This window comes from Engraulis encrasicolus, chromosome 10 (assembly GCF_034702125.1).
Source record: "Engraulis encrasicolus isolate BLACKSEA-1 chromosome 10, IST_EnEncr_1.0, whole genome shotgun sequence".
Lineage (NCBI taxonomy): Eukaryota > Metazoa > Chordata > Actinopteri > Clupeiformes > Engraulidae > Engraulis > Engraulis encrasicolus.
Genome location: NC_085866.1, coordinates 20,124,375 through 20,137,324, shown reverse-complemented (window position 1 = coordinate 20,137,324; position 12,950 = coordinate 20,124,375). Strand labels below are relative to the sequence as shown.

Below are 12,950 nucleotides of genomic sequence, written 5' to 3'. Positions count from 1 at the left end.
ATCAATTATTTAACAGGTGACCAGCACAAGAACATTTCCCAATATTGCAGACTTTGATATCCAATTTAAAAAGTAGGCCTACATTTTTGAAAAATCTCCACATAAAGTATCAACATATTGCTATGTAGTTTTTATTCCTAGTGGCATGCAGTATTTACACTGAACTTCTCCAGAATAACGACTATGAACTATTAGTTCAAATACAAGTATTTTGTTATTTATGATGAGTAAAGTTCAAGTGCACTGACATTCACATTAGGGGTGCACTGTGTATACATTACTACATGATGCAAGTATTTTTGTTGTTGAAGAGGCCTCAAGCGGGATGGGCATAAGTCGAACAGGAATTTTTGCTGCAGGTAATCACTGTTAAAAAAATATTTTTGTTCCAGTTGCAATGTAGTTCTAGCTGCTGAGCATTTCATGTGACTTAGGAGTTAGTCGCTGCTATGCCACCTCACCCAAAGTTTTCTTATAATCATGACCAAAGTACTTAGTAAAAATGACTGGCATCTTGTGACACAGTAGTTCACAGAGGGTGCACCCTGACCTGGTATTGCTGTTTAGGTCCTTCCTTAGTTATAAACTGTTTTTTTATTTTTTATTATTCACACAAACCATGTTCCTCTCTTCTAAAAAATGTCAAGATCTCGGTTTTGGCATCCTGCCACCAACGTTACTCAGCCCACTTTTGGTCTGAAGCCATAACTGCATTACATTCATTGAACTAGTTCGAGTTGAACTGAACTATTGGTGCTTCGGTATTCCATGTTCTGAAATGATAGTCACGCCTCATAACTTTGAGGGATTTCTTTCTTGGCGATTATCACTTCCACTTGAAGACAAAAAGATCACCCACACATTCAGCATGTTGCTGAGGGCTGTAACGATTCTGTTACAATGTAAATACAGACAGAAAGAGGTTGACATGCTAATGCCGCAGATGTGCAAGTTAACATTAGCTAGCAAGTTAGCTTATTGGCTATGGTTATGTTCCATGTCTGGCGCTATGTAGCCCTCATCAGTCATGTCTCGGCCACATGTACATCAGCTAGCTAGGCAAGATTCAGCTAAGAGATGCTTCACGGTTGAAGGCTGCATGGGCCACGCCAATTGCATATGTATTTTAATCGTGCGACGAAGAAACAATGACTTTGTAAATGCCACACAAGAGGAATTCGGCAAACATAATGTAAATAGATACGAGTGGAATCTCGCGCGCGCACCCAAGGCGCGTGCATTCAGAACACCACAATGCTCTTCAGTCGGACCGCAAATTAAAAATGGCGGTATATACAGTAGAATGTCCGGACTTGGGGCTGAAAAGATTCGTTTACCTTTACACTTGACCAATATTCTTGAATTCCAGGTCAATGTGTACATTGAGTGTTCTGTTTTAGTGCGTCGTGTTTGTACATAGCAAGTTCATAACAAGGATAAAATTAATCTCTTACCTTGTATGCGTCTCAATATAACTTCTCCATTTTACAGCAGCGACCAGTCTGGGTGAGTCTCGCGAGACTAAAACAATATGTTGGTCGGTCGAAAAGAAGATAGGGCGCCCCCAGCGATCTAATTTTTCACTCACATGACAGACTGACGGTCAAGTGACAAGTAGGCCTACCAAGGCTTTCAGACAGGTACTTTGGTGAAAAGTAACAAGTGAAGTTACACAAATGAAAGCTACATACATTATCCAGATTATGAGTCTTTTTGGATTATTTATTAGCAACAATTACATAACACAGATTACATTAGACTACATGGGCTCACATAAAAAATAAAGGGAATTATCTATGTAGCATCTCACCACTAACAAAAAATGGGTAGTTCTCAGTCTCTGCTCTTATTCATTCCAAAGGTGTTCTATGGGGTTCGGGCCAGGCCCTCTTAGGAGCAAGGAAAAGGATACAGTTAAGAGGGAGTGGTGCTTGGTTGCTGTTGAGGGTCAAGGGGCGTTGGGAGGCGTATGATGAAGTCCAGGGGTTGTTCAAAAAAGCTTGTGAACCACTGCTCCAGAGGGAGGACCCCTCCACTTGAATGACTATCTTGCTTTGAGGTAAGACCATCAGCTTAGTACATCTGGGCTTGTGTGCCCATGGGGACACAGGTTCAAGTCAGGCATGAGTCATATCCTAGTCTTAACCCGTCTCTCTCTCCTACTAATTTCCTGTCTCCATCTTCGACTGTCCTGTCTAAATAAAGGCTAAAATGCCTAAAAATAATAAGTAATAACAATCTCAGACTTTAAGTGAAAATGTGTCATACCTTTCCAGTAAATAACAATTTTTGTTGAACAAATATGTGGCCTGGTTCAACCCTAGCACCCTTTACCCCTGACACAGATATACCACACTAACGTGTGTGTAGTACAGTATATGTGTCGTAAGGAAGTAGGCTATGTGTAGCTGACCACTTGGGATCGTTGGTCCCTGCCCCCATGCCCTTTAAGCCAATTCATTAATCCACAAAGACACCTGCCTTGTTAAACAGAATATGGAGCAATTTATGATAATATGTAAATGCAAATTATATGTTCATTCTCTAGATGCTAGGTTGAAATACCCAAGACTATTACTTTACAAAGACAATCTTGGTGGTATGGTGACTATAAAGGGGCGTGATTTATGCCATTTAAAAAAAAAGTTCAGGTTGAACTATTTTGCTGACCATTTAATTAATTTACTGTTATTTGTAGTTGCCATTAAACACATGTGAAACATGAGGTGTAATTGCATAACAAACATGATTTACTGCTTTTCTACAGCACTTCTATGGGCATGGCTTATGATTTCACTGGCTGAAGACAGTCCCAGGCTGTGTCTCAAATCACACACTTGTGCACTTCGGGCACTGTTTTTCAGTGCCTAGGGCGCTCACGCTGAAAATTTCAGTTGAGCCAGTGCACTGAAAGTGCCAGGATGATCCCCTAACAATGGCGGGAAAATGCAGTGCAGAATGATGGACACTGCACGCACTAAACGGCGGCCATGTTGACAATGACACGGAGGAAATGTGGCATTCAGTTCAGTAAAAGAGTTTGGTCAACAGTCTCCTAATTCTGTAAGTAATGTTGATGGGACACCAATCTTTCCATGCCAACCAAAGTATTGTATGTGTGATTGTTGTCCTTTGGGGTGAAGGACATGGAAATACAAGCACCAGACACTGTGCATTGTAAACAGTAGCCAACTCGTATTTTGGCGAGCTAATGCATGCTCAGCCGTCACTTCCAGTGAGGGCACAGTGCATAGTGCTCAAATTTTTCCACAACACTATGCACTAAAGACCTCACTGCACTGTGTGCACTGTGCACTGACTGTCAGTGCACTGACAAAAGTGCATCATTTGAGACTTAGCCCCAGTGTCTCAATCCACGCACTTGTGCACTTCGGGCACTGTGTTTCAGTGACTAGGGCGCTCACACTGAAAATTACGGTTGAGTCAGTGCACTGAAAGTGCCCGGATGATCCCCTAACAATGATGGACACTGCACGCACTAAACGGCCACCATGTTGACAATGAAACGGAGGAAACGTAGGTCAACAGTCTCCTAATTCTGTAACCTTTTCATGCCAAGCCAAGTATTGTATGTGTGATAGTTGTCCTTTGGGATGAAGGAGATGTAAATACACTCGCCTCCAAAAGAGTTGTCGCCTATCCATCTGTTTGGAATAACAGCTAATAACCTGACTTTCAATTAATCACTTGGCTTCAGAAGTCACTCATATGAAAGCTACAACCCTCTCGAATGAAAATGAATGTACAAAAATACATTTCATGCACCAAAGAAAGATTGACCCTTTAATGAACACAGACAGGGCAGATTTTGACAAGACAAAAGTTTTGTCGCCTATCGAACATAATGTGAAAATGAGCAGATAAGTCACTTCAAAACACTTCAAATACGCAGATCGGGTGTCATACTTAATCACTGATTCACTCACACCTCTCCAGAAAATCAACTTTGGCCTTAGGTGTATGTTTAGGGTCATTGTAATCATGGAAAGCAACACAATGAAAATCAATGGAGTTCAATGAGAGATGGTGACATATTTGCTATTCGTAGAGCAATACATTTTTAACTTCATGATGTAATCAATGATAAAAGCCCTCACATTCAGCAGCATGCATGCAGCTCCACATAAGAGCTGTATCCCTCCCATGTTTGACTTTAGGCAACATGTATTGTTTCCAAATTCTTCACCTTTAACACCAAAGAAGTCTCTCCCACTGTCCTGTCTCAAAAAAGCCAGCCAAGAGTATGTCAGGCCTAATTCTGACAAAAATGAAGGCTAATGGGACTCATACTCTGAAGTCAAGATCCCAAGATCAACCATTTTAGAACTGATAGCATGAAAACTATATGGTGTTGGAGATGAAGAATATGAAAAAAGATAAATGGTGCATAAAGTGAAACATGGTACAGATACAGCTCTTATGAGGAGCTGCATGCATGCTGCAGGTGTTTGAGGGCTTTTATCATTGATTAAATCATGAAGTTAAACATGTATTGCTCTACGAATAGCGAATATGTCACCATCTCTCATTGAACTCCATTGATGTTGCATTGATTGATGTTGCATTGATTGCATTCATTGTGTTGCTTTCCATGATTACAATGACCCTAAACATACACCTAAGGCCAAAGTTGATTTTCTGGAGAGGTGAGAGTGATTCAGTGATTAAGTATGACACCCAATCTGCGTATTTGAAGTGTTTTGTTCACATTATGTTCGATAGGCGACAAAACTTTTGTCTTGTGAAAATCTGGAGGCACTGTGTGCACTGTGCACTAAACATCAGTGCACTGACACAAGTGCGTGGATTGAGACATAGGGAGTGTCTGATCTCAACTTGTGTGTGTGTGTGTGTATACACTGCAATTTTTGACAGTAGAACTAGGCCTTCTCCAACATTAGTGTGTGATCTGACCAATGCATTTTGTAATAGCTGCAAAAGGTGGACCGATCATATTGAACCCTATAGAGGTCAATGCTCAATGTCAAGACTAAATTCTAAATACACTTTAGTTTTCTGAGAGAACAGTTACCCCTACCGCAGTGAAAATTAGAATGTTTTAAGAATATTCTTTTCAGGAACATTTATTTTCCAGAGTGTAGTGGAAAGCGTGCACATCCAACAGGAAAGCATCAGTAGGTGCCAGATCAAAACAAGCGTAGAAGGGCTGAAGGATCTGCACACTGCTTGCAAAACACTTAATTTATTGGGAGCAACGTTTCGATCACAGATCTTCGTTGGCAAGCAGTGTGCATATCCGTCACCCCTTCTACATCTCCTTTCCAGTGCAGAATGACTGCCCCCAAAAACGCATTTACACAGTGTATGAATGGAGGGCAGCACTGTTGGAGGGAGGGTTTTTTTTTGCAACCAGGACAAATAACATTTCAGATTGTGTCACTTTTTAAATTAAAAGTCTGCAATCCCAATCTGTAGAAATTGTAATTAACCAGTGCTCTCCCCCATCCTCCTCCATGACTGAGGTACCCTGAGCATAGTACCGTCTCTCATATAAGATTTTCTGGTCCCGCCGCACTGCCCCCTTGCACGAGTGAGGCATAAATGCAAATTCGTTGTATGAAGTGTGCCGTGAACACGTGTGTGCTGTGGAGTGCTGTGTTACAATGACAATGGGAGTTGGAGTTTTTTTTGGCTTTCACTTCACTTGTAAGCTCTTGCTGCTATAGATTTTTAAGCATGACCGAAAACATTCTTCAGGTTGAAAACAAAACAGAAGCAATGCAACAACTTTAAAAAATATGCTTTAATTGAGTGTAATTGAAAAATCCATTCTAAAGTTCCAAAAAACCAGGGGATGAGGACATACTCTTTTTGAGTGATATGCCAAAGCAGATTTTGGAGTGAAAAGAGTGACTGACATCTGTCTGTGTTCATTAATGTATTAACAACAGATTTATAATCGATATAAAATAAACCCTGAGAGGAATTGTGTGAACCACACTAATTTATATTATAAACAAACAAAAAAGAACTCAGAGAACATGAACAGTCAAATGCATGACAATGAAACCTGAACAAAATCAGAAAGGAAAAATATGAAACATATCTACATTAATTCAGGTTTTTTTTTTTTACAAACAGGAATAACTCGAAAGAAAAACATGGCATTTAAAGCAAAATTGGAAGATTGAATGACTATGCTACACTGACGTTGGGATGGTAATGAGTTTTTTTTTTTTTTACATGATTTTTAGTACACAATCGTGACATTTTCATGTCAATGTATTACTGAATTTTGAGAGCATGACAATTGTGTGACAACTGGCCAGACTGATACATGGGTTTACTGATACAACAAATTGACGATGGAGAGTAAAATAAACAAATAGACAAACATACATAAATTGTGCCAAATATCATCTTCTTATTGAATTTCTTTTTCTTTATGGATTTATGTATATGGATAGAGGAATTCTGCCTAAATGCTGGCAGCATCAAAATTATGAGAATTTCCATTTGCTACACTTGATTATGGGTGGGGTACTTTACTTTTCTGCTCAACTTTCATATCATAGGAGCATGAATGAATGAAAGAAGGGTGTAATCATATCACATACTACACTTGTGCCACATGAAGCCAGGGTTTGGATCACAAGAAGCAATGCTGTCATTTGAAATCCACTACTGACACAATTGTTTAAAAAAAAGTGTCTTGCCATAAGTTTGAATATATAGCGGTTGCTATAGCAGAAATAACAATGACATTCATATTGTGAAAAGTTTCTCACTTCTGCTATAATTACTAAAAGAAAAAAAAACATGTTGAAAGGGCTATGGGTTGTTGTTTAACATGACAATATCTAAAAATATAATGGGAGAGCCATAATCATAAATTATTTTGTTTAAAAATGTTATATTTAAGCCATCTGGACCAAATATCTTTTAAAAAAATACCCAACAAATATATTGACAACAGTTATTCATATTAATTACTAAAAGAAAATATAGCAGAATGAACAGTAGCAAAGGACTGAGCTTTTGAATACATTAACGTCAATGTTACATTACTAATAAACAAGTCCAACTAAAAGTAATAATTACCACATACAAATAATAATAGCAACTAAACAACTATTTCTTACATTTCCCAAACATTTATGCATTTTTTTTTTTACAGAATTCATATCCAAAAAGTTTTTTTTATGCGAAAAAAAAAAGAAGAAAACTCCTTGAAACTATGAAATCAATATAAGAACAATTATATACAAAGGATTTCATGAGCATCCTTGACCGTCACCATTGTTTTCCATCTGAAGCACAGCCATCATCCACTCACGGAACATGTGAACGCGAGCAGTGAACCAGGCTACACTATTACGTGAAAGCAAACAAGATCTTGAGCTAGCCCCACACACGCACGCACGCACGCACGCACGCAGGCACGCACGCAGGCACGCACGCACGCACGCACGCACGCACACACACACACCACACGAGTTAAGAAGACTGCAGTGCCAGATTAATAATAACTAGGTCTGCAAAGCATACACAGGTGTGGATATCTACAGGTAAAACGTGGGTCAAGGTAGTAGGTATATGGATACAAAACACAACATTATAATACAAATCAAATCATACAAGCATCATTCAGTAGAAAGATAAAGTTGGGGGTGGGGGCGCTGCAGTTATACGAAAGCGACATCATGAGGATATACGTGTTGATAAAAAAACAATACAAAAACAGCAAAATGTAGAGCACACAGACTAGACCTCCTTGCGAGGACAATGCTACACAAACAGGTTATTCACTGTACAAGCATCTGCAATGTGGGGGTGTGAGGAATTGTTCCTATGGAAGGACTTTTGTCAGTTACGTACTTTGAAACAGTCAGTTTGTTTTCCCTTGTGAGCATTGAAGTCCCTCAGTAAAAGGTGTGTTATAAAATTGTGACGCATATTAAAAGAATTACAAGTGGCTAGGTGTAAAGGAGCATACCACGCATATACGCGCACATGGTTGCGTACACTCGTAACAAACACGCACACACGCACATTCACACACTTCACACAATGAGTTTAATCATCATGCACCCCCAACACGTTACAAAAAGCATTACATTAAGCTCTCCTATGAAGCCCATGCCATCAACATAGAGACCCTAACCAAACCACATCTGCTACGGCACCTCATTGTATCACCACACACCCATGGATCAAAGCAAAAAAAAGACATGTGAACAGGAAGTTTTGGGGGAAATGAAGGATAACATACAAATGTACAGACACGGGACACATCAGTCAGTCAGTCGGTCACTCAGTCTTTCTTTCTCTGTCACTGCGCTGCAAACTGCCCATGCACCTCATCACCAGCCTGTGTGGCGTCCGTCCTCTCTCCTCAATGCTGGACCATACCGCTTTTTTTTGGAAGTTTTCTTGTTTTCTTTCTTTTTTAAATCCTGGTTTCCTGGTGTGAGATAATGTCTTTTTTCTTTTCTTTTCCTTTTTCAAATGTGGTCGCTTGGTGTAAAATAGGGTGTTTCGTTTTCTTTTCCTTTTTATTAAAACTAGGCTTTTGGAGTAAAACAATGTCCTTTTCATGTTTTCTTTCCAAAACCAGGGTCTTGGAGTAAAATAATGTACTTTTTTGTTTCCTTTTTCTTTTTCCTTTTTAAAACCAGGCTTTCATAGTACAAACAATGTTTTTTTGTTGACCAAAGATGGCATGGACCAGGGCATCACTGCTTTAAGAAAAGTAAAAAAAAAAACCCAAGTGTCTCGTTCTTCAGTGCCATCTCTTGTACCTCTCCTCGCCACACACCCCTTTCTCTCTCCCTCCTCCCAGTCTTGCATCTCTCTCTCTCTTCCCATCATCCCCTCTGGTTCCCTCTTCCCTCTCTCTAGTCTGTGCTCCTCTCACAGGAGCAGTTTGCCATTGCGGTGGATTTTCAGGATCTTCCCTAGCCTCTGCTTGGCTGTGGCCAGGCCTTTCTTTGGACGTCTCCCTGTGAGCACAGAAGAGAAGAGAAGAGAAGGGCAGACAAGAGAAGACCAGAGAAGACAAGAGAAAAGCAGGTTAGTAAGCAGACATAGAATGGAACTCTGCACTTTTACGACATTAGGCAATTTATCAGTCAGGTTTCTTTCTCATATGACATTTTTTCACACTATATCCCGTAGCAATTCAAGCTCAGAGTAAACCATGACTTATTTATGGTCTTGTTTTGTAAATGAGTGTGTATGAGAAAACTAAAACATCTACACTGTACATGCAAGTGCATATGTGTGTGTCTGTATGTACCAATTAGTGTTCACAAATGTATGTGCACAAGTCTGTTGGAGTATGGCCACGTTTACATGTTGTTTTTAATTGCCAATTAATAATTCAGAATTAAACAGTTTCATCAAGTTAACGTTGCTTTTTCTTTGTGAAGTGTTTACATGTTTTAAAAAGCTCAATAAAGCTTTATTCAGAATTAAACTGAGTCCATTCTGAATTAAATGTCTCATGTAAACGCGGCTTATGTGCCATCCCATAATGCTCTTTTTTCAGAAATTGTGCTCAACTCCAAACTGACTTTTACAAGGTCTTCGGGTGCAAGTGAACAGAATCGTACATTTTTTTGTGTTTTAATTCATACATTTTCTTGTATTTTATTTTAGGGGGTTATCATGACAGACAGACGTTTCACCCACTAAAATAAAATAATAAAATAAGAATCAGACTCCAGAGTGCGGCTTTTCTACAAAAAAAAACACAATGCTCCTCACCTCCTCCTCCTCCTCCTCCTCCCGAGGAGCCCGGGCTGGTTTGTCCTGCGGGGGACGGTGCAGAGGGCGAGTACCCGCTGCTGTTCTGGGGCGACAGCGAGGGCCTCCGGGACGTTAAGAAGACTCCTGGTGCCATGGCGGCGCTGCCTCGCGGCCCCCCGGGGCCGAAGGGACCAGGCCCTGCCGTGTACTCGTGGTCCAGTAGACTTGCGGAATAGATCTCCATCCGCCTCTCCTCCTGCTCTCGATCCACCTGGGGTGGCTGATGCTGGTGGTGGGGCTGAGGCTCGCTGGGCATGAGGGGGGAGGGAGGGCCCTGTTCGGCCTGGGGCGGCTGCTGCTGCTGCTGCTGCTGGGGTGGGGGGGCAGGCGGGGCGGAGGGCTTGGGCTTCTTGGTGTACTTCCTCTTGGTGGTCTTCTGGTGCTCCTGTAGTTAGAGGTGGGGAGAGGAGGAGGAGGAGGAGGAGGAGGAGTGGAGGAAGGGCATGGTTTATTTTGTCACTTTAAAAGTAACAAAATAAATCAAAAGGTGCATTACGGTGAACTATTTTGTTGACCATTTCATTTCTTTTCTTGGCATGCCTTATGTAATTAAAACAGTGGTCAAGCGTTTCAGATTGTCTAAACTGACTAAAAACTTTGTGAAAGCTATGCTTATGTCCTATTTCCACAAACTTTTACCTGATTATTAAGGGAAACTTTCAATTAGAGATTCACAGACAAAGGTAGCAGAGAATCGAGGCATCCTGTGGCGCAAAACTAACCATACACAGTTTAAAACAATTATTACACAACAGGTAGAATTGGTTAACTTCATTATTTATTCATTATTTCAGATAACCAAGAAAGAAAAAAACACACTTACCTTTCTGCCAGTAAAGAGTTTGCATCTCCATAGAGAAAGAAGAAAACAATTCTATGCCTATTCCACAGCTGTGGTCTAATGGTTATGGAGAAGAACTTCAGCTCACAGGGTTGCGGATTCGAATCCCACCCTTCTCTCTCCCTCTATCTATGGCTTAAGTGCCCTTGAGCAAGGCACACAACCCCACATTGCTCCTGGGACTGTAACCAATACCCTGTAATGTAATTCAAATGTACCATAGCTTATTTCAGGTGCAGTTGCCTGCGATCTTTCTGCACCTCATGTAGAGTACGGTATCTCACCTGTTGTGCGAGCTTGGCTGCGGCGGCAGCCAGTCCTGTCTCCACTGATGCCACCCTCACGCCCTCCCTCACCGGCCGCTCCTGCTTGGGCAGTGTGGGCTGCACACGGGCTGAACATGAACACAAACACATGACATTAGTAAACAGCTTCATGACATTCATGCCAACGTACTGTATATACACAACAGGCAACAGTGAAGTGCTAACAGGCTATTACCGGCCGAATACACCGGCTGTTTCTGTGCAGCAAGAGCGATACGAGCGATTGAAGCGACTAGTATAGAGTATGTACGTTAAAAGCAGAATGCAAGCATTCCAACAATCTCATTGGATGTGGCGGCTGTCGCCGAACCGCGTCATAGCTAATTTGCATAATATTCCCAGGAGTTCAACTACAAACTGTCGCTCGCGTCTCGCGAATCGCCTCCAGTCTCCCGAATCGCTCTTGTCGCGCGACTCAATACAAAGTCAATTGGCTGGCAGTAGTAAGCAGCTAGTGTAACAGTGGAAATAGGGAAACAAAACACAAGGAGGCAAGGGTATTGTTCCACTCTAAATGTTTGGAAAAATAAGCAGGTGCGTGGACTCAAAAAGTACAGTTCAAGGTGGGAGCAGGTTCGCACACTGAATAAGACACTGAGGTCAAGCACAAGGAGGAGTTTTTTTGCTCAAAGCAGATTAGAGCCAAAAAACACAAGCCCATGGGCCATGGGGAACAATCCTTTCCAAAGCCTTTCATTTTTGGGAGTGTGTTTACGTAGTTCATCTGCCTGGGATAACGTGAGTAAACTAATTACACAGTTCTACCTAGGTGTGGGCGATATGTCGATATTAAATTGTGAATAGTGATATCGGGTACAAGATCGTCTCGAATCTGCTAAAGTGGAGAAATCGTATAGATAGACTTGCAGTGAGAATGTTTACTATCAGTATCAGAGTGATGTTTACTTGTGTTGTTGTGTTCACTTTTATTCTTTACATTATTGTATTCCAATTGTGCAGTGCACTTTATGAGGGTGTCAGTGTGTTAACATTGAATTAACTGCAAATTACAAATTGCAAGTATATGAAATTTGTTTTTATTAAACACAAGCAGGTAATTGGAGTGCTTCTGGGTCTTCACCTTTTTTCCTTGGTGCTCATCAGTGTAGGGGCTCTCAAACTTGGTCCAGGAAGAATTTGTTTTTATTGTTTTAATTTTTTTGATGGAAGATCGAGATAAAAAATCGGAATCAAGATGTTATGCTAAAAAATCGTGATAAGATATTTTTTGCCATATCGCCCACCCCTAGTTCTACCTGAGGCAGTTTTTTTTGGGTCTACCTTTAGGGCTCCAGGGTGTGTCGTCCCAGTTCCTCTTCCTCTTCATCTTGGCCTTGTTGGCGTGGTCCTCCTCGTCAGACTCCAGGGACGGGTACACTGCAGCAGGAACAGCCACACAGACACAAACAGTTCAAGAGGACGCTTTTGCACACCTCTGAAGTTTGGCAGGTGCGTAGGATATTATCCCAGTGGGGTTGTCATTCAAGTGTAAAGAAATTCCGCACACTGTCCATTCCAACAACAAACTTTAATACAACGTTTCGGTCATCCGACCTTCTTCAGGTAAAGTCCTGAAGGTTGGATGACCGATACGTTGTATTAAAGTTTGTTGGTGGAATGGACACAGACAGAAACAGCATGAGAAAACCAACTAAGTCTCTTCATTAACACCAGCCAACCAGCCAAACGCTTGTGAAATTTTGGTTTGGCTGGTAGAAAATACCAACTTATTAGCCACTTTGACCCATTAGTGAGTGTGTGTTGGTCTAAGTAAGATTATAATCTACAAGCCATTTTGGCTGGTGACGAAAAAAGTTAATTTAGAGCCCTGAAACCAACCGACTGAAACCAAGAGTCACTACAGCCAGTACAAACCCTACCATTCCACTTGATCTCCTGTCGTTAGGATCAGGGGGCTTCAGAAAATGAAAGCACCACAGACGAAAAAGGAAAATCTGGTTTGTGAAAATAAGAGCTGGCTTTACGTAGCC

General features: G+C 41.1%; 2 protein-coding genes across 13 annotated transcripts in view; both read right to left on the bottom strand.

The window, feature by feature from the left end:
• Nucleotides 1-1,517, bottom strand: part of huwe1 (HECT, UBA and WWE domain containing E3 ubiquitin protein ligase 1) — a 97,967-nt gene extending 96,450 nt beyond the window's left edge. For all 12 annotated transcript variants that reach the window (XM_063208318.1, XM_063208330.1, XM_063208323.1 and 9 more), the window contains exon 1: nucleotides 1,455-1,517. The gene's annotated coding sequence lies outside the window, so the exon portion shown is untranslated. The remainder of the gene's footprint in view (nucleotides 1-1,454) is intronic.
• Nucleotides 1,518-5,770: 4,253 nt separating this feature from the next.
• The window catches only part of phf8 (PHD finger protein 8), a 34,767-nt gene continuing 27,587 nt past the window's right edge, over nucleotides 5,771-12,950 (bottom strand). Inside the window, exons 20-23 of the mRNA XM_063208357.1 lie at nucleotides 12,241-12,336; nucleotides 10,918-11,027; nucleotides 9,751-10,177; nucleotides 5,771-8,984 (exon numbers count right to left, since the gene is read on the bottom strand). Of these exons, the coding sequence (XP_063064427.1) occupies nucleotides 8,896-8,984; nucleotides 9,751-10,177; nucleotides 10,918-11,027; nucleotides 12,241-12,336 (722 nt within the window). The 3' untranslated portion in view covers nucleotides 5,771-8,895. The remainder of the gene's footprint in view (nucleotides 8,985-9,750; nucleotides 10,178-10,917; nucleotides 11,028-12,240; nucleotides 12,337-12,950) is intronic.